General features: G+C 45.3%; 1 protein-coding gene across 1 annotated transcript in view; it reads right to left on the bottom strand.

The window, feature by feature from the left end:
* Nucleotides 1-20474, bottom strand: part of NAA16 (N-alpha-acetyltransferase 16, NatA auxiliary subunit) — a 772708-nt gene that overhangs the window by 464300 nt on the left and 287934 nt on the right. The window contains exon 8 of the mRNA XM_086934938.1: nt 1624-1719. Within this exon, the coding sequence (XP_086791064.1) occupies nt 1624-1719 (96 nt within the window). The remainder of the gene's footprint in view (nt 1-1623; nt 1720-20474) is intronic.

Raw genomic sequence — 20474 nt, 5'->3', positions numbered from 1 at the left:
GGAGAGGTGTTAGTACTTACATCCTTCCTCCTCATAGGAATATGATAAAAGGTGTCCTTTGACTCAGGTTTGAGTTTCTGCGGCAATTTAGTAAGAATAAGTTCTGTAGCTGGATTTCTATAAAGTTCCTTTTGTTTTGGGTTCGATTTGGGTGTTTGGACGTCGAAAAACGAATCCTGCCGTTTCAGAGGTGCATTTTTTGGTTTTGGCATAGAGGATTTCGGTGCTGGGGTAGAATGATTTTTTGACGCAGAAGGTTTCGGTTCCTAAGAAGCCCGGTTTCAGTCTCATTGATTTAGGTTCCAAAGCGGATTTCGGTTTCGAGCCTGAAGGTTTCGGCACGGTGCCAGACTTTAGCTGACTAGAGCCGAAGCCAGAAGGCTTTGTGATGTGTTTCGGTGCCGAGATGAAGGGTGGGGCGCCAGAAACATCTTCTCAGTGCCGACCGTGGCCCGAAGGCGGGTGTGGGAATAAAGTCTTTTGTTTGGGCTGATGTGGATTTTGGGGCAAGGGATGTTCGGTACACATGGGAAGTTGACCTTGTAGCAAGTCTTTTTCCATCTTGGAGTCTGATTCCGGAATAGATGCAAGTTCTTTCTCTGCCCCTTGTGCGTCGAATTCGTGCTTGGATCCTTAACCGAAGAGGTCCAGAGTGTATTTGATGTTTTGACTCTGCATTTTGCGACGCCGAACCCAACGATCGCAGAGCATTTTCTTCTATCGAAACGATCTGCATGTGTCGCAGTCCTGTTCTTTGTGCGGCGGAGACAAGCGCAAGTTGCACACTACGTGCGAGTCAGTGCGCAGATACTTGGAATGGAACAGAGGACAGAATTTGAATGGAGTCCGTTCCATAGACGGCGAGGTGGACAAATGCGGCTAGGCCGGACAGCTTACTTAAAGTTTTCTAATCAAAATCGAGGTTTTCCTCTACTAATACGATAGTGGAGAAGTAGGATATGTGTTCCAAATAATACTGACGCGGGTAGAGTGGAGAGAGAAACCCAAGGAACTTTTATGAACCGGAGCGCAGCAATACACATCCGAACCCGATAGCCGAAAAATACAATCCAGCTATGGAGTTGATGCCCATGAACACTATCACCGAAAGGAGGAGTCACCTACCTCGTGACTGGAAAAGACTTACTCACTTACTCAAAGGCAAACAACTTGCAAACATCTGGACCCACCACTAGAAGGCAGGAGTATGCAAAGCATGTGATCTATGGATCACATGCCTCGAACATAATGTTCTAACCCAAAAAAATTTAAATGTTCATATGTAACGTATGCTGCTAGAATGGTCCATATTCACTTATGGTTCAGATGAATACAAGTTTCTATAAAGACACCATATTCTGAGACAAATATGTAAAAGAAGAAATGCATGTTATTAGTTTGCACTCAATACATCAAATACCAGTGTTGGTGTTTAAAGTGATTCTGAAAATGCTGCTTTATCTGCTGCTTTCAAAATTATACTCTTCCAGTATGAAGCACTGTCAAGTAGTTTATTTCTGTGTCTCATATACTAGGAAGTGTACATAACAGGCATGCTTTAAGCAGAGTTATTTGCAAAAGTTGAAAATGGCACAGTAGTGGCTAACTTTGATTGTAATTTACCTGAAACACAGTTTAATGGTAACCTTCTGGGGGAGACAGCTCTAGGATGTTTCTTGCTGACTTCCTCATATATACGAAGCATGTCATCTATGTTACCTGGCATCCACAAAGCAAAAGTCATACGTAAAATATTAAAATAAAACAATATAGAAGAATGGTGAAGAGCATTATTCAGCATGCATTCAAAAAGATAGCAATTTAGAAAAGGGCTCACATTTTGATTAGACTTTCAAATACCTAAATTCCAGTTGGAGAGGTTTCTCATACATTATCACTGGCACTTTCCAGACATATTTTAAAGTCTCTCTCAAGTATAATCGTACTGTACTGAAAAGGTAATAAAATCAAAGAGGTGATGTAAGTCTCTCTGTAAAGATTGGCATTTTACTCATGTGAGGAAATGCAGATCATTTAGATTTTCATCAATGATGAATAACGTATCAAAAAACAGAAGCACTATTTGTTTCCAACAAGACAAGTAATTTCTAAATCGAAAATAATACATAGAGAATTTGCTTTTTCGGACTAAAACTGTATGATTAGGTATAATAACTAGTCCAGAGTTTCAAACTTCATAACACCTAAACAAAATCAAAGACGTCACTAATATATAGATTAAAATGTATTACCACATACACTTTGCATGGATCAGTTTCAGTTATGAATAAAGATTAGTCATTGAATGCACAGGCGGTAAAAAAAAAAATCAGCTACATGCATTAGTGTTAATATGTTTTTTTTTAATCTATAAGAAAAGCATGTTCACCACAGCCTCATGGCACCAAGCAATAACACAGTAGATTACATTTACTTCAGCACAAAACATAGAATGGAAGAAATCAGAGTGAACAAATAACCAGATTTTAAGGAACTTCATGAATTTAAAAGACAGATTGGTGTGGAGATTGGAAGGAGTTTTAGACAAGGAAGTTGCCACCAAGCCTCTCCTGGACTTAGGCAAACCCAGCACTGTCTATTGTGCTCAAAGAAGGGTTTATCCAGGAACACATCATGTAACTTTGGGCACCAAAAAGTAGGGGGGAGTTCTGATGAACATGTTTTGACGGTGACTGTGATAAGTAGCACTCGCCTACAAATAGGTAACCTGTGCGATGCTCATTAGATATGGGGAATATAGTTGGGCCTGGATAATTATGGCTGACGAATTCTGAATTTAACGCAGCTGGGTAAATTAGCATCTCAATAGCACATAGAAGATAGAATTGTAATAGTCTAAGCATTGGGAAATGCAGAATGTTGTCTGAGGGTGTTTACCTGGAAGACTGCAGTTTACATTTGTTTGCTATCAATGTCACAGGTTGCAAACACATTTTTGGAAGGAGCAGGAAGTAGCCAACTGCAGCAATCAGGTACCGGTTCCCTAATCAAGTCTATGATGAGCGCCTCTGTGTTGGTGTGAACATTTCTAGTTGTCCACTCCACTAACAGATCAGAAAGAGCTGGGCAGATTTAAGTTTAAATGTGTGGCTCTGAGTCTCTGTTTTGGTTTGCTATAAGAGCATAAAGATCAGCTCTGTTTCATTCAAGTAAATGTAAAAATTGATCACTGTATAACTGAGTAATTTAGTCAAGGCTGTATACTAAAGTTGAATAAAAACGTTGCATAACTTTATTCTGGAGACACACCAAATTCAACTTGTTAGGCATCGAAGCTCAAAGCGAGGACAGCAGATATTTACTGTCGCCTGAATCTGAAATTACTTTGGAATCCACGTGGTAACAAATCTTATGAATCTACTCTACTTAAGAAAAAAAAATTCTCAGTTCAGTGGATGATGAAAAAAAAGAGCTCCAAGCCTCTGTTGCAATGCAATCAGATGACTTAATACAATCATTTTGATAGATATGGGAATCCACTAAACAAGAAGGAAATGTATATTGTTAGCAAGCTAAGTCTGAAGATGGAATCCTGACAGACTATGGATGATGCAAGTTCGTGGAATGAGAGATCTATCTATCTATATATACATATACATATCCCCGCTTTTAATTGGCCAGATTTGAGGAAAACCAGACATTCTTATCGCAGCATCCTCTTGAGATCATTTAGTCTTATTTAAGCATCACTAAGGTGTTACATACCTTGTATGTACACGGATTCTGGTGGATGCTTTATCTAACCACTGTTTCCTCACGTTTTGGATTCCCACGGGCACCAGACTGAATCTAGAACCTTTCATAGCAATTGCTCCATCAGACTCTGGACTACCTCACAACCTCTTGAAGTTATGGCACAGAGCTGGATAAAGGTGACACCACTTCACACTGACGTTGGTTTTCCAATGAAATCTTCCATGCCCTCAGGTGCAGTTCAGACGAGACAATGTCTATGTGAAAGTGTACACAATCTAACTTGTGAGGTTTAGAATCTCGAAATTCCACCCCACAGACCAAGGAGAAGGGAGGGCAAAGAGGAATCTTCAGTTAGATTAAGTATCCACCAGAAAGGTTACCAAAAGTAAATAACTTGTCCTTCTGATAAGTACTTCGAACTGTAGGGACATTAACTTTGAATAGACAACAAACAAATAAGTCCCAAAAAATGCAGGTTCTGAGGAGTGACTTACAACATGAAGTTCTGCCGAACCAAGCAGGCAAAATGGCCCACCTTTCGGACTTGATTACTGTGACGGTGGTGCCTGGTGAAGACCTGAGTGGATGTCCATATAGCAGCCAGGCAGATGTCCAAAAATGTAACAGACTAGGAAAACTGATGTGGCAGCATTGGCCCTGGTGGAATAAGCCCAAAAGCCCTCTAAAGGATCCTTTTTGGCCAGGTCATAGCAAGTTTTTATGCAACTGCACAAGATTTGCTCCAGGACCGGCTTTCCTTATCAGCACCAGCAGAAAGCATTAAAAGCTGGTCAGCACTAGATGTGAAAGTTAAGAGCCCTCTTTAGCTTCACCTGGGGAAGCCTCTCCTTCTCCATAGAGGGGTTAGGTGAATTAATATAGGGAAGGAGAGAGATGGACTGTCTCAGGCGAAAAGGCACCATCATCCACCTTTGGTAAAAATTAACATTACGTTTTCAGCATCCATTTGTCCAGGAAGAAAGCAGCATTAAGTAGGTTGCACTGATGATGCGAATAGAGCAGATACTCTTGAGACTGGAATTCCCCCTCCATGGTGTACCGTTGAGTTCTCTTGCCCAGAGTGCCCAAAAGAGAGTATCAGTTACCCTTTTGGTTTCAGATTCACATTAATTGTGTGCACGAAGGCCTAGGCCTGTAGTTTGACATGAGTACGATCCTGGACCTGTGCAGTCCATGGAGGGGTGCACCAACCATGACAGGATCTCTGAGGGAATGCTGTTGCGCCCTTTGCTGTTTGTTTCCAAGAAACATCCCGCGTGCATCCCCACATTTGTTTTCCAATGTTTCCCTGAGATGATCCCAGCCAACGATTTCTTAGGTACCATTGTCACCAACTCCAGGAGCTATTCCCTTGAAAGGGTTAAGTCTAGCTGAGACTCCAAATGTGAGGTTGGCTCTTTAGAAAGCTATAGCAGAGGAAGGCGCAAAGACCAGGGAGTTTGAGAATGAGAAGCTGAGATTAGCTCGCCAGGAATAGGAAGAAAGATGGAGGGAAAGTTATAAAGAATGAGTCAATGAGAGAAAAAGGCAACGGGAAAGGGAAAAGCAGGAAAAGGACAGGATAGCTTTGGAGAAAGAGAATCTATATCTGGAAAAATTGAACTCTTCGGGAATTCCTGCCAAGGTTTCAACAGTGATTGTGCACATTTATGTGGAGGGCCAACATATTTTGGAATGGTTTGTGGAATTTGAGATTGCTTCCAAAGCACAGACTTTGAATGATGTGTCTATGGCAGCCAATCTCAAGAGTCGCTTGCTCATGAAAGATACAGCAGTCATTGGAAGAAAGCCTGTGGATGAGCAAACAGGTTACCATTTAAAACATACCGTACATTCAGGGAGTATTTTGTGACTTGAGTGAGTGAGTCACAGGGATGAAAACCAAGGATTTAATTATCTTAAGACGAAGATGACAGATTTAAGGAAGAGTCATCTACTGAACTTAGTTAATATTTGTCAGATGTAGCTGAGAAGTATGCAGAAAACCTTGTAGTTTTGATTGATAAGTGGTTAGCTAACAATGTTACCAAAGGGCCGGGGTGAGACATCATTGCTCAAAGCCAAAGAGAGAGAGTAACTCTCAAGAGACTGGTTTCAAACCAGATGGTAAGGGCCAAAGCAATTCCCACAAAGAGGACAGAAACAAAAAAGGATTTGGGTTTCAAATCAAGAACAGCACAAGGAGAATGGACGACAGGAAAGTTCTTCCAAGCTGAGGGTGATTGCCTGAATTAGGTGTCCCAGAGAAGGTCATTACAAAAGACTGTCTGGGGAAAAACACAGTACCAGCTGCACCCATCAGAACAAGTGTATTAACTGTGGTTGAAAAGACCTGAGAGGGCCCTGTTGATTAATCTAGTGGCTATGGACATTTGGGAAAGGAACCCAGAGGCCATGAAAAAAATACAACCAAACACAATGGGATTTTCTTTAGGAGCTAGCATCAATTGGAGGAAGAGATCCTGTCCTGAGAAATAAAGCAGTTCATAGAACTATGGTTGAGAGGAGGTATCTTAAACCTGAGAAGGTTCTTGCTGATGCCAATAGCACAGACTTCATAACCAGTGTAGAAAAACTGGAGTATCACAATGCTTGAGCTGAGGTGCAAATGAATTATCAGCCTTGGGTGGTGAGTAAGTGGAGCAAATATTTGGATGTCTCTTGGACAATGATTTGAGTGTACCGGATTTAGTCAAGCAAAAAATACGAAATACCTCTATAGGGACCTATATTACTTTAACATGTATGTATGAATGTTAGGATTACATGTTATTAGAGGGCACATTTGTTCTTATGCTTTACTGTTTTGCATTTGCACTTTATAGATTTTTTTGAAAATACTTGTGTAACAGTCATGAATTTGTTGAGCATGATATATGATGAAATGATATGTACAGCTGCACAAATGTCTCAAAATATATTTATCTGAAAAAAGGAAAAAAGAAAAATAAAATGTATATGTTTTGATAATACTTTGAAGTTTCCACTTTCCTCTTTGGCATCCTGTTATAAAAATAGCTTGGATTTATTCAATGTTAAAGTAATATAGGTCCCTATAGAGGTATTTCGTATTTTTTGCTTGTCTTTGTCTCCCCCCTCTGGACCTAAAATTAACTGGGAGAATTCTCTCTTTCTGTGTACCGGATTTAGTACCAGGGCAAAAAGCCTATATAGCTTGAACATTGTCAGCTGTGTGGACCAGAGCACAGACGGGGTCTGTCAATCTCAGGAGACTGGAATCATTCGTACTTTGCAGAGACCAAAGCAAGGTGGTAGGCAGATTAGGACAGACCCTGGGAAGCAATAGCATCCAATATCCTTACTCTAGGTGGAGAGGAGAAGATACTCAAAGAGGGCCAAGTGTTGGCATATGGGTCACTGTCAGAGCAATAGAGGTTATTAGCTGATGGACGATCTATCTGCAAGCCACAAGTTAAGTGGCCTAGATTTCTGGGACTCTGAAGGGAAGCCCAGGAACAGGTCAGCAAAAGAGTAGTAGGAAGACATTACATTGGCTAGGAGGGTGTCTTGCTACATAGTGAGCTGGTGACTCCTGAACCAGGTGCTAGCAAGAATCTAGTGATTGAATTGATATACCAGCCATACAAGTCCGAATTCAATCTTACATTCCACAGTTAACACCATTTCACTGCGACCTCCGTCTTTCCTGACTGGCCGACTGAGACGCGATGTGATGCGGAGACCTGGTCTGTCTAAAACGTGTGGTGCTGCCTTGCTCGTGCCTGCCTCCCTGCCCCTCACTTTGAGAATTGGAGAGTAGGAGGAACTGCGACTCTGAAGAATTTCACAGCCCAAGTCCCACACTCGATAGAACTTCTCGGCGCCAATCGCCTGCCCAACTCGCCTCCATTTGCCACGAATCTACAGGAGACGAGGGTGGTCTGATAATTTGATTTTGGGAACTTGGTAAACAGTGCCCCAGGAGTCACCTACCCCTATAAGAACGGTGCAGTGACTACAATAGCAGTAAAAACTGTCAAGTTGCATTCACAACCACCTAACACAAGTGCAGAGTGTGAATGCAACAGTGAGGTAATGTGCCGCTACTGTATCAGCTCTCCTCTGCGAGCCAGTAAGAGGGCTGCCATGCGGCAGAGCTTGCACAAAGCCCCCTAGGCACTCAAAGCTCAGAACTTTAGGTGTGAGAACCCTGACCAAGGAAAACATAGCCTATGAAAATTTAACTGTTTCTATGACCGGGCTTGGTCTATATGCGGTCCTGCTGTATTTGATACTTACGGTCATGCCTTGAAAAAGTCTTTGAAAAAGAAGAAACACGTGTCGGCAAGTCATGTGCTGGAAACATTTTAACTGAAATATTAATTTTGAAATAAAGGCTACTGATCAGCAAGAGAATTGGCGGTTCTGGATTCTCAATTCTGGACTATGATTGTTGAAATTGTTTCTGAATGAATGGGACTATTTATACCCACAGATGCGATTTAAATGCTGATGACGAAAATATGACAAGTGGTGTGCTGTAAAAAACCCTAATTTTTCTTCAACAAAAAAAACTAAGAAAGGGAAGGAAATCCGGCCCGTCCGAAAGGCAGAGGTAAGTGCTCTTTTCGGCTCTATGCTATTTGGTGCTACTTTGTTAATTAACCTGGTTTGGGAAGCTGCAGTTGGTCGACTAGTGCAGCAGCATTTAGAAACTAGGTCCCCAGGTAAACGGGCCCGATACATTGGAAACAACTAATGGCTCCTACCACAGCCAAAAGGTGCCACGTTCAGAGTCCAAAATATCAAAAAGGGAATGAAGCAGGGATAGAGATTCCTCCAGGTGATTCTATAAACAAATCTATTGATTGCAATTGCATGACTAAGAGCAACCCGAACAAGCATTTACAATGCAACAGGTCTCGCATTTACATGACTACAGTCACTACAAAAGTATGTGGTTGACCATGTGATTGGACTTAGAAGACTGATGGGACAATACATGGGTCAGGCAAAAAAAAAGAACCTTTTGTATGACCAAAAAACTACGTTACCTGGGTACCAGGACTATCAGGAGGAGTTGGTGCTGCAGCCCATTTTTCTGACATGATGTAAACTACCTAGTGGACAAAGATGCGACAAGGGAACCTAGAAGTGCGTTCTATGTGAACCAACTGAAGCCTTACCTCCTGAGAGATTACACAGTGAACACCACGGCTAGAATGCTGAGGAAGATAGTGAGCCTCTTCCGGACTAGCTGCATAGTGACGCAAGGGACTAATCTGTGGAAGGGGTACAGCTTGTTCCTAAATGAACACAAACACAGTAGGTATGTTCTATGATCAATTTTTCCACCTATTTTTACTGGCTCTAGGCTTGACAACAGACTGTGTCCCAGGGACTGACAAAGGAGATAGTCTGCCTGTTAAAAAAGCAATGCATGAAATGGCCAAGATGTTGACTGGTGACTGACAGATCTCATAGTCCTTCGGCCAATCAGTGGTGTTCATGCCCAAGTAATGGTCAATAAAATTGCACGTTTATGTGGACCACAGAGCCCTCACTGAAGTCACAACAACAGATGCACATCGGATCTTCAAAGCTGATGATCTTCTGGGATGAATGAGTACTGTAAAGTACTTTGATCAGACCAGTAGCTACTGGCAGATTACTTTAGCACCCAATACCAGGGAGAAGGCAACATTCTCTAAACTAAAGGAGCTATTCTAGCTTAAGATAACGCCCTACGGGCTGAGAAATGTTCCTACCACTTTCGAGCAACTGGTAAATCATGTTCTATAAAGAATAGATGAATTCTGCATGTCCAACCTGGATGAGACAGTGGCATTTGACAATCCATGGGTAATAACGGATGCATTCACTCTTTGGATACCAAGATGCAGTCAATGCTGCAGTGGCAAATGACCACTACCCAAACTCACGAGAGTGTTTTTAAATCTCACTTGTTACAACACGAACTTTAAAGACAACCTTAGCACCATAGGGGCCCAGTTCACAGCTCTGACATTGACACAGCAGCCCAAGAAGGCACCAATCATAATCAAATCCGGGGAGATAAATACTGGATCTAAAAGGTGTGCTTTTGAGTTAAGTAATTTTAAATTGAAAACAGGCAAATCTTTAGATCTGGTACATACAGACCAAAATTGGTCTATGCACCACAGATTGACAAAGTTTAACCCCAGAAGACTACAGAACAATATAGCAGCAGCCTGAGAATTTAATTTATTTATTTATTTATTTATTGACATTTGTAGAGCGCGGCGAATACCCGTGGGCGTCTCGGCGCTAGTTAAGGGATGGATCAGCAACTGGGGTAAAGAAGATATACAAGGCTATTGGTCAAATAACCACGTCTTTAGCTGTTTGCAGAATGTGAACCAGGAGGGACTTGCTCGGATATGTGCAGGAAGGGTGTTCCAGAGTCTAGGGGCGGCAACCAGGAAACGCCTGTCGCCCCAGGTGACTGTTCTAGTGCAAGGCACAGCCAAGAAGTTCTGAATAGAGGAACAAAGAGATCGGGTTGGGACATGATGGAGAAGATTCTGTTTGAGAAAGTGGGGACCTTGATTATTGAGTGACTTGTAAACAATACACAGCGATTTGAATTTGATACGGCTGCGTATCGGGAGCCAATGGAGATCCCTAATGATGTTTGTAACTGGTGCGAACTTGGGGATCCCAGCCAGCATTCGTGCGGCTGCATTTTGGATTGACTGCATCTTATTTGTCACTCGGACTTGGGTACTCCCTTGATGCCCACCAACCGTTCGACCCTGTGGAATGGTCCTATATGTTTGCGGTCTTAGAGAAAATGGGTTTTGGACCAAAATTCCTTGCCTGGGATGGTTTGTTGTATACGAAACCTCAAGCGTGATTGAAGTGGAGCAGGATACTCTTGGAGACATTCCCAGTTGGGAGAGGCACACAACAAGGCTGCCCCCTCTCACTGTTACTATTCGTGCCAGCACTAGGGCCATTAGCTGAATGGATGCACAAATTGATGGCTGTAGATGGGACCCCACCCCCCAAACCTCCCCATGGCAGGATCATAAATCGTTATTCGCAGATGATGTGCTACTATATCTGGCCAACCCAGACAATACCATGAAAAGAGTAGGTTGAATATTTGCACTTTGCAGGAAATATTTCGGGCTCCAAATCAATTGGGGGAAATCCATAATCTTCCCTATGGGTAAATGGATGGCAGGGGCTAACCTCACAAAGTCATTGTGTATTGAAGGCACACGTTTTAAATACCTGGGGAAATGGATTTCTCAAAGTGAAATCTCGCATTATGAGGACAATCTTGCCCTACTACTAGGAAATCAGGAAACAAACATAAAACACTGGGGAGGTTTACCCCTCTCCTTAATGGGGGAAGGCAGCATTGTTCAAAATGGTGGCCATCCCACGCTTCATTTAAATACTATAAAAAAGTCACCAAAGGATACCCTAACAATTTTTCAGGGAAGTCAATGTGATAATTATGAAATTACTGTGGCAGGGAAACATCTCGAGAATAGCGCTCACTACTCTGCAAGTCTCAAATTCTCAGAAAGGGTTAGCATTGCCCAACATGCAACGGTATTACGAGGCGGCACAGTTGAGCGTAGTCAATTGTTGGGCATATGCGCCAATAATAGAGAGCCTAGCATTCAGAATGGACAGGCAGATGGTGGGAGGGAAAGGTTACCTACATGTTTTCTAGTGGGTGTGCTAAAAGAGGACGAAGGTGACGGTAAGGCTACTCCGGGGATTCCATTATGGATGGCACATGACTGAAGGAGGTGGCGGGCCTTAGGGGTTTCCGACAATGGGATATGATTGGACTGCCGGATGTATGGGACGCTCATGGGATGGTGCCCTTCACCCACCTTCAAGAGGAATATGAGAGGCTGGCTTCCCAGATATTCAAATATGTGCAATTGCACCATGCACTGCAGGCAGAGATCACATCAGAGGAGGACATTTTGGAAACATTGCCCCTGGAGAATAGATTACCTATCTTACAAAACTGATTTCACTCACCTATCAAGCCTTAATGAGGAACACCCAAAGAGAATTAAAACCATTAAAGGCGAGATGGCAGATAGACATTGGAAACCTCGAGGACGAGGACTGGGGAGATGCGTTACAATTCCCAAGACATGTACTGAGTAAGGCCCATTACAGATTAATACAACTAAAAATTCTACATATTATCTACTATATTAGAGCTCTGCAACATAAAATGAGGAAGTGTCAGATGATTACTGTCTGAGAGGCTGTGAACACTGGGGAACCTTCCTGCACACACTTTGGTGTTGCCTGGTCTTGCGCGGGTTCTCAGAGGGGGTGACCCGCAGGTTGGAGGCTGCTACTGACATTCAGGTAACCATGGGAGCCCCACTAATCCTATTAGGGATTTGGTGTGAATCAAATGCAACTTATCACCGCATATTATTCATCCTAGGGTTCCTCCTTGCAGAAGAGAAACAGAGTGTAAATGGGGCTCCTCAGCGACTACAATCATAAGAGACTTGAAAAGGGAAATAGATATGAGTCGCAGACAGGGAAAGAAGATTCATAAAGGAAGACGGTGCCATAAAAAAAAATTGAGAAGATCGAGAATGGGTGGACAAGAGAGGAGATGGGTATTTGGTGTGCCGGTGACATCAACAGGTGGGGAGAGGTTTGGTAAATACATGTTGTATGGTTGGACATTAATAAAATTCAATAAAAAAAGGAAAACGGGCAAATCATTAGGAAATTAGACCAGGTCAATTTGGGAATCATGCCATACATTCAAATTCACATGGATGACATTTTCTCAGCTTCGCACAAAGCAACAAAATTCTTTTAGCAGTTTATCAAGTTTTCAAAAAGCCCAGTCAAAATCTTAAAATTAGATTCCCTATTTCACATGACATAGCAAGAACGTCCTCTTCATACAGGAACAATACTGTTTCAGTTAACACCCTCATCGTGTGTGAAATTACAACTGTGTTGTACTAATGAAAAGGTTTGGATCAGTGCTTTAAACTTTAAAACTGCCTATTATAAATTTTAACTGCAAACAAAAAAACTGCATCAGAAAATTTTAAAATATAGAGTGATTATACATCATGAAAAATGGTGGCATCTCAACACAGTGAGTTATTTTACTGCAGATATCTGATATAGCGCAAACCAGGGAACACTTTTATTGCAATAGGAACCCCTCAAATATGGGGTGTGGTGTACAGTGTCAAGTACAGGGTCCAGCTTGTCCAGTTGCAAGCAAGATTCAATCGCTGATCTCATGAAAACAGGATAGGGACAGCACAGTGCACTGTACAGTTTCCTACATTATATTTATTTGCACCTTTTCTAACATTACAAATTACATTACAGAGTTAGAATTTCAGACAGAGAAATTTGCTACATACCCACAAATACATCTTTTTTTAGCTGGGTGTTCTAGTTTCACTTCAAAGAATATGAAATAAATATTATATAGTACGTCCAAACATTAAATGTATGAGCATGTATATATTCTTACGGTATCCGGAGAGGAGTTTGCCTGAAATCTTGGATTCAACTTTTGACCAACAGATTTCTAAAATGTAATGGACATTAATTTGTTTTGTAAAGTATAATGAACATCCAGTGATGTTTGGACCCTCTCCCTCATAATATGCTTTGGAGCTCCAAATGTGGATTGCAATGAAAAGCACATGATCTTGCTAATATGTAAAGATGTTTTACACAATTTGGGAATTATTGCCTAAAGAGAACGTTTCAGTGTTTTAAAATTTAAGGTCATCTTACATGGGAATTAGAAACTGATAAAAGAGTAACAATGGAAGAACATTATAATAAAAGTATGCCTGGATAGAAGAATTATAATAGGGAAACCAAATTGTGGCAGTTTTGCTGAGGGATTTAATCAGTAACATTACCAGCTCCAAGGCATATTTAATTTTTTAACAAACCTTTTAAAAGGTGAGAATCTAAATACAATATAACACCCTAATTAAAATTCACAGATTGGAGCTCCAGAACTTACCAATGGGGGAGAGAAAGCCTTAAGAAGACCTAAAAAATATAAAGTAGCATGGTTAGTTTGTATGTCTGTATCTATGGTGAGCAAAACTATTGATTTATTGTTTTCTGCATTAGAATATCTATTATATCATTTATAAAATGGAGTAGTTTCGGTCCTGTAACTCCAGTTCTGAAGTAGGGGTATCTCTGTTATAGTCATAATCTAGTGAATAGTCCCGCCCATGTGCGTGGACCCCGGCAATCAAAAATAATCTCTTAAGTTGTCAAAATAATGCAGAAACTGCAAAGACACTTAAGAGAGAATTTAAAGACAAATAATGCAGCCTATGTCCACAGGCTACACTGTCCAGTACTTCAACTAGAAAATTCCACCAAAAAACACCACACATAAAACAGTCTGCCAGTTTCTACCATAGAGAAACTTGTCTCCCCCAGTAAAAGACTCTGGAATGATAGAGAGGAAGGTAGGGACAGACAAGCCCCATAGGCTGCCATTTTGTGGCTTAAATAGGATACTGTGCCTTTAAGAGAACTTTCCAGAACTTCTCCCAGTATCCCAGAATGCATAGCAGGTCCCTCTACTTTCAGTTCTTTTTGAAGGCGAAGCACGCCAGACTTGTCGCATTCTTTACATGATGAAATATCTCCACCGGGGAGGAGGGCGGGCGCTTATGACTATAACAGAGATACCCCTACTACAGAACTGGAGTTACAGGACAGAAACTACTCCTTCTGTAGTAGGGGATCTCTGTGTATAGTCATAATCTAGTGAATAGAATGGCAAGCCCATCCCCACACCAAAGCGGCGGCGGAGAGTAGATACATAACACCACTACTGTGCGAACAAATTCCGCAGCGAAGCCTGCCCAACCTGAGCGTCTGCCCTGGCGTCAGTGTCCAGGCAGTAATGCTTAGCAAAGGTATGAACCGACTTCCAAGTGGCTGCCTTGCAGATTTCAGCAATCGGCACGTTACGGAGCAGAGCCGTCGTGGCAGCTTTGCCCCTGGTGGAATGAGCCTTAGGCTTACCTCCTAAGGTCTTATTAGCCTTTTGGTAACACAATTGTATGCAGGACACAATCCACCTAGAGATGGACTGCTTAGAGGTCGCAAGACCCGTCCTGACCGATCCATTATTGATGAACAACTGGTCAGACATACGAATATCTTTGGTTTAATCCAGATAACATTTCAACACCCTCCTAACATCCAGGGAATGGAGAGACCTCTCCGCTGGGGATGAAGGGTTCTGAAAAAACGTAGGCAAAGTTATGGTCTGGTTGATATGAAAATCAGAAATAACCTTGGGAAGAAATTTAGGGTGAGTACGCATAACAACCTTAGCAGTATGAAACACAGTATAAGGTTCAGTACAACACAACGCCTGAATTTCACTCAGCCTGCGAGGGCCGATGTAATGGCCACGAGGAACGCCGCCTTCCAGGACAGGTGCTGCAACGAAGCCTTCTGAATAGGCTCAAAAGGCTCCTTCATCAATCTGGATAGCACCACATTCAATTCCCATGAAGGCGAGGGAAGCCTGACAAGAGGGAATACTTTCTTCAATCCTTCCAGAAAATCTTTGATCACAGGTATCTGGAAAAAGGAAGTCTGTGAAGGGCATTTCCTGTAGGCAGTCAATGCAGCAAGATGAACCTTAATGGAATGCACATTAAGGCCAGACTGCGCCAAATGTAAAAGATAAGGAAGGATGACATCTTCCTTACAAGTCGTAGGGTCATGGTTCTTAGACTGGCACCAGATACAAAACCTCTTCCACTTGTAAGCATATGAAGTTCGAGTGGAAGGTCTCTTAGACTCCTTCAGTATGTCCATACAATCATCGGGCAGATTCAGATGGCCATATTGCACTATCTCAGGAGCCATGCCGCCAAACTCAAAGACGAGAGGTTGGGGTGTAACATCCGTTCCCCGAACTTCGTGAGAAGGTCCGGCCTGCACGGCAACCGAATGTGAGGAAGGAGAGATCGGTGAAGTAGGTCCGTGAACCACCACTGCCTGGGCCACTCCGGGGCAATGAGTATCATCCGAGCCCTGGACCGGGCCAGCTTGATGAGCACTGCCGGAATCAGGGGAATGGGAGGAAAGGCGTACAGAAAGCTGTTCGTCCAGTTGATCCACAACGCATTCCCCAGCGTCCCTTGCTGGAAGTACTTGGAGGCGAAGTTTCTGCACTTGCTGTTTTCGGCGGTGGCGAACAAATCTACGTCTGGAGTTCCCCACCTTGCGAAGACTTCTCCTAGTACTTCGTCGTTTATGACCCATTCGTGGTTTTCCTGAACCAGTCTGCTCAGTGCATCTGCCTGAACATTCTGCACACCTGGCAGATGGGTGGCCGTTATCGTCAGTCCTCTGGCTAGGAGCCAGTGCCAGATCGTCTGCGCCTCCTGTGACAGAGTGCGTGATCTCGAGCCCCCTTGCTTGTTGAGGTAATACATCGTGGTGGTATTGTCCGTCTGAACAAGCAAAGAGTTGGTCTGGAAGGAAGGAAGAAAGGCCTTCAGTGCCAAGTGAACAGCCCTGAGTTCCAGGAAATTGATGTGATACGTGGCCTCCATCGGCGACCACGTTCCTTGAATCTGTAGAGTCCCGGAATGCGCTCCCCATCCCAGGAGAGAAGCATCCGTCACGACAGTCTGCGTGGGAATGTCCTTGTGAAAGGGAACCCCTCTGAGGAGATTCTACGCCGAACACCACCACTTCAGAGACTGAAGAGCATGCAGCGACAGTCGAATCTTGTCGTCCCAAGATCCTTTCCTCTGATCTCACTGGTCCTCCAAGCACTCCTGCAGCGGTCTCATGTGCAGCCGTGCATGTGGCGTCAGGAAGATACAAGAGGCCATCGATCCCAGTAGAGAAGACACCGTCCTCACTGTTGTAGATGGAGTTGTCATAAGAGCCTGAGCCTTCCGAAGGAGTGATAATCGTCGCTCTTCCGAAGGAGACACGCTTGCTGACAGCGTATTGATGGAGGCTCCCAAGTACTGTATGCATCGGATCGGAGTCGGGACAGACTTGGCCATGTTGATGTGCAGCCCCAGCTTGTTCAAGAGAACGCACGTCTTCTGGAAGTGTGCTCGCGCTTCCGAGAAGGAGGATGCCTTGATCAACCAATCGTCCAGGTACGGGTAGACGAACACCTTGTTCTTCCTCAGGTGTGCTGCTACCACCGCCATGCACTTCGAGAATGTTCTCGGCGCAGACTTCAGTCCGAATGGGAGTACTGTGTATTGATAGTGATTCGGGCCGACTTGGAATCGCAGGAACTTCCTGTGTTTGTGTGCAATGGGCACATGGAAGTAAGCATCCTGTAGGTCTATAGCGCAAAGCCAGTCTCCCTGTTGCAACTGAGGGTAAATCTGATGCAATGACAGCATGCGAAACTTTTCCCTGCAAATCCATTTGTTTGCCTGTCGCAAGTCCAGAATGGGCCTGAATTCGTTCTTGTCCTTCTTGCGAACCAGAAAAAACCTGGAGTACAGACCTCTTCCTCTCTGAGACAGAGGCACGTCTTCTATCGCCCTTTTCCTCAACAGGATATCCGCTTCCGCCTGAAGCTCGCGCAGTTGAAACTGCGAGCTGACCGGGGGAATTGCTGGAGGAGGGCTGGTGAACCGAAGACTGTATCCATTGCAAACAATATTCAGCACCCACTTGTCCTGAGTAATTTTTCTCCACTCTGCCAGAAAAAATTGAATGCTTCCCCCTACCGGAGTGGGTAACAGATCCGGGGGAAGTAGGTTCCTAGGGCCTAGACCCAGCCTGGCCCTTGGGCGCCGGGGCCGACTGCTGGCCTCCTCTGCCCTTCTGGCGCTTCTGGAAAGGCTTACGGAACTGGTGTTGCTGTTGAGACTGCCCCGAAGCCTGGCCTCGTCCTCGGCCTTGCCCGCCGAACCGCCGTTGGAAAGGGCGGTATGTCTTCTTGGTCTCTTTAGGCTTCTCCAGGCCCACAGCCGTTAGCGTCTCGGCCTCCGCCTTCATGCGGGCCATCTCATCGTCCGCATGCTTCCCGAAGAGGGTCTCACCGGAGAATGGTAGGTTGGCCACCCTCTGCTGAGCGTCCGGTTTCAGGGACGTAAGCCGGAGCCATGCGTGGCGTCGTTGGTTGACTCCGTGGCAAAATCCGTGAGCAGCCAACAGGGAAGAGTCCGCCGCAGCGCTGATAATCTGGTTCGCCACCAGCATCCCCTCATTCAGCACTTCCATGAAGTCCTCACGCTTCTCCCGAGGTAAATGCTCAGCAAACCGCTCGAGGGAGTCCCAGAGGGCGCGGTCGTATCGGCCCAACAGCGTTCGTGGCACTCGCAGCTTTCATGGAGGTAGCGGAAGTTCGACACTTTCCTCCCCGCCGAATCCATCCACCTGGACTCCTTATCCGGGGGAACCGTGGAGGAAGGAGTGGTGGCATGTTGCTTGCGGGCCGCCGTCACAATGACAGAGTCAGGAGGGGGTTCCGTTCTCAGAAAGGCCGGGTCCGAATTGGGAGCCCGGTACTTCTTCAGCAACCTCGATGGAGCCGCTCTCGTCACCGCAGGGGTGAGAAACAGGGCCATAGCCGGTTCCTCCAGGCCCGACACCAGAGGTAGGAGAGGACGAGATAGGTGTTTTGGATGCAATGTCTCAAAAATGACTGACGTCTTCGGAGTAGGCACCGTCAGGGATATGCCCAACTTCGCAGCGCCCCTTAAAAGGACGTCATGGAACGCCACCAGGTCATCAATCGGGAACACCCCCGTGTCCGGGGACCCCGACAGGGTAAGAGAATAGTCCCGGGTCCCAGAGGACCTCGTATGTGAGCGAGATTCGCGCCTCCTATGGCGGCGTCTCGACCTCGTGGATGATCTGCGTCGCGATCTCTCCCTTCTCCCAGAGCGAGAGCGATACCTGCCAGCCCGTGGCTGCTCCGCCGGCTTTCGTGGCGGGGTCTTCCTTGGCTCCTCACGGGGTTTCGATTTTGGGGTCCCCTTAGGAGGAACAGGCAAAGACGGCAGGGAAGTGGACCTCGGCGGAGGAACCTTCGGCTGCGGGGTGGGCCCATGCGGAGGGACAGGAGGTGGTGGTGGGTTGCCTGAAGGAAGTGGAGGTTTGGGTGGAGGATCCTCTTTAGGAACAGGAGGAGGAGTCGGAGTCCGAGGCCGCGATGGCGTGTACACCTCCAAGTACACCGAGCCCGGTGACCCCTTATGCGACGGGGGCGGAGAACCAGCCCCATCCGCAGGCGAGCGCTTCCTCTTGCGTCCTCCACTAGAAGCAGCGTGACTCCTGGGACTAGAATCCCTCTTGCGCCTTTTCGGGGAAGCTGAACGACTCCTAGACGCCGACCGCTTTCTGCTAGACGCAGAGCGTCGCTTTTCTGGCGTCGAATCGCCGCCTCCGCGACGTCGACCCTCTTTCCTCGACGTCGAACGCCGATCCCTCGACGTCGACCTCTTCCTCCGCGACGTCGTACGCCGCCTCCGCGACGTCGAGCGTTCCGTCTTCGACGACGAGCGTCGCCGTCTTCTTAATGCTCTCGACGTCGAGGAGCCCCTCGACGTCGACCGGTGCTTCGACGGCGATCGACGGTGTCGCCTCGACGGCGATCGACGGTGTCACCTTGACGGCGAGCGTCGATGCTTGTCACTTCGCCTTCGGCGTCGATAGGAAGACCTCGACGTCGACGAAGACGATGACGTCGACGGTGGCTTCGACGGTGACTTCTCCATGATCTTCGACGTCGAGCCGTCACGCCGTCTCGACCCGGAGCCCCGGGGAAAAGGGGAGCACACCGCCGTCATCCCTCTCGACGTCGTCGTCGATGCAATCGACGTCGACGGAGACCAGGACCGTTTCCTGGACTTCCTGCCCCTGGGGAACCCCCCAGAGGCCTCAGCGGAGGCAGAGGGAACCTTCCCAGCCTGTCCAGACCCACCTGCAGCCTGCAGACGCCTCTCCTCAAGGCCAGAAAGCCTGATCTTCAGTCTGTCCCTCAGAGTCCGAGCAGTAAACTGCTGGCAGATGACACAATCCTCAGGGACATGATCCTCAGGGAGGCAGACGATGCAGACATCATGGGGATCACTCTTGGCCTTCTTCCTCCCACATGTTGGGCACTTATCAAAAAGGCCAGGCATTTTAGAGCCCTAAAACGCCTGAAACAGCACAAAAAAAAGAGAAAGAAAACACCAAGAAAGTAAACTGAAACACTTTTATAACGCAAAAGTGCCAAAATATGCAATAAACCCTTGAAACAAGGGAGAGCTCAATGCCAGGGTCCTGTAAGCAGGAGCCGGAAAAAAAGAACTGAAAGTAGAGGGACCTGCTATGCATTCTGGGATACTGGGAGAAGTTCTGGAAAGTTCTCTTAAAGGCACAGTATCCTATTTAAGCCACATAATGGCAGCCTATGGGGCTTGTCTGTCCCTACCTTCCTCTCTATCATTCCAGAGTCTTTTACTGGGGAAGACAAGTTTCTCTATGGTAGAAACTGGCAGGCTGATGTGTGGTGTTTTTTGGTGGAATTTTCTAGTTGAAGTACTGGACAGTGTAGCCTGTGGATATAGGCTGCATTATTTGTCTTTAAATTCTCTCTTAAGTGTCTTTGCAGTTTCTGCATTATTTTGACAACTTAAGAGATTATTTTTGATTGCCGGGGTCCACGCACATGGGCGGGACTATTCACTAGATTATGACTATACACAGAGATCCCCTACTACAGAAACATA

The sequence above is a fragment of the Lissotriton vulgaris genome, chromosome 8 (genome assembly GCF_964263255.1).
Source record: "Lissotriton vulgaris chromosome 8, aLisVul1.2, whole genome shotgun sequence".
NCBI classification, from domain to species: Eukaryota; Metazoa; Chordata; class Amphibia; order Caudata; family Salamandridae; genus Lissotriton; species Lissotriton vulgaris.
Note: the sequence above shows the minus strand (reverse complement) of the source record. Positions and strands in the feature narration are given on the sequence as shown.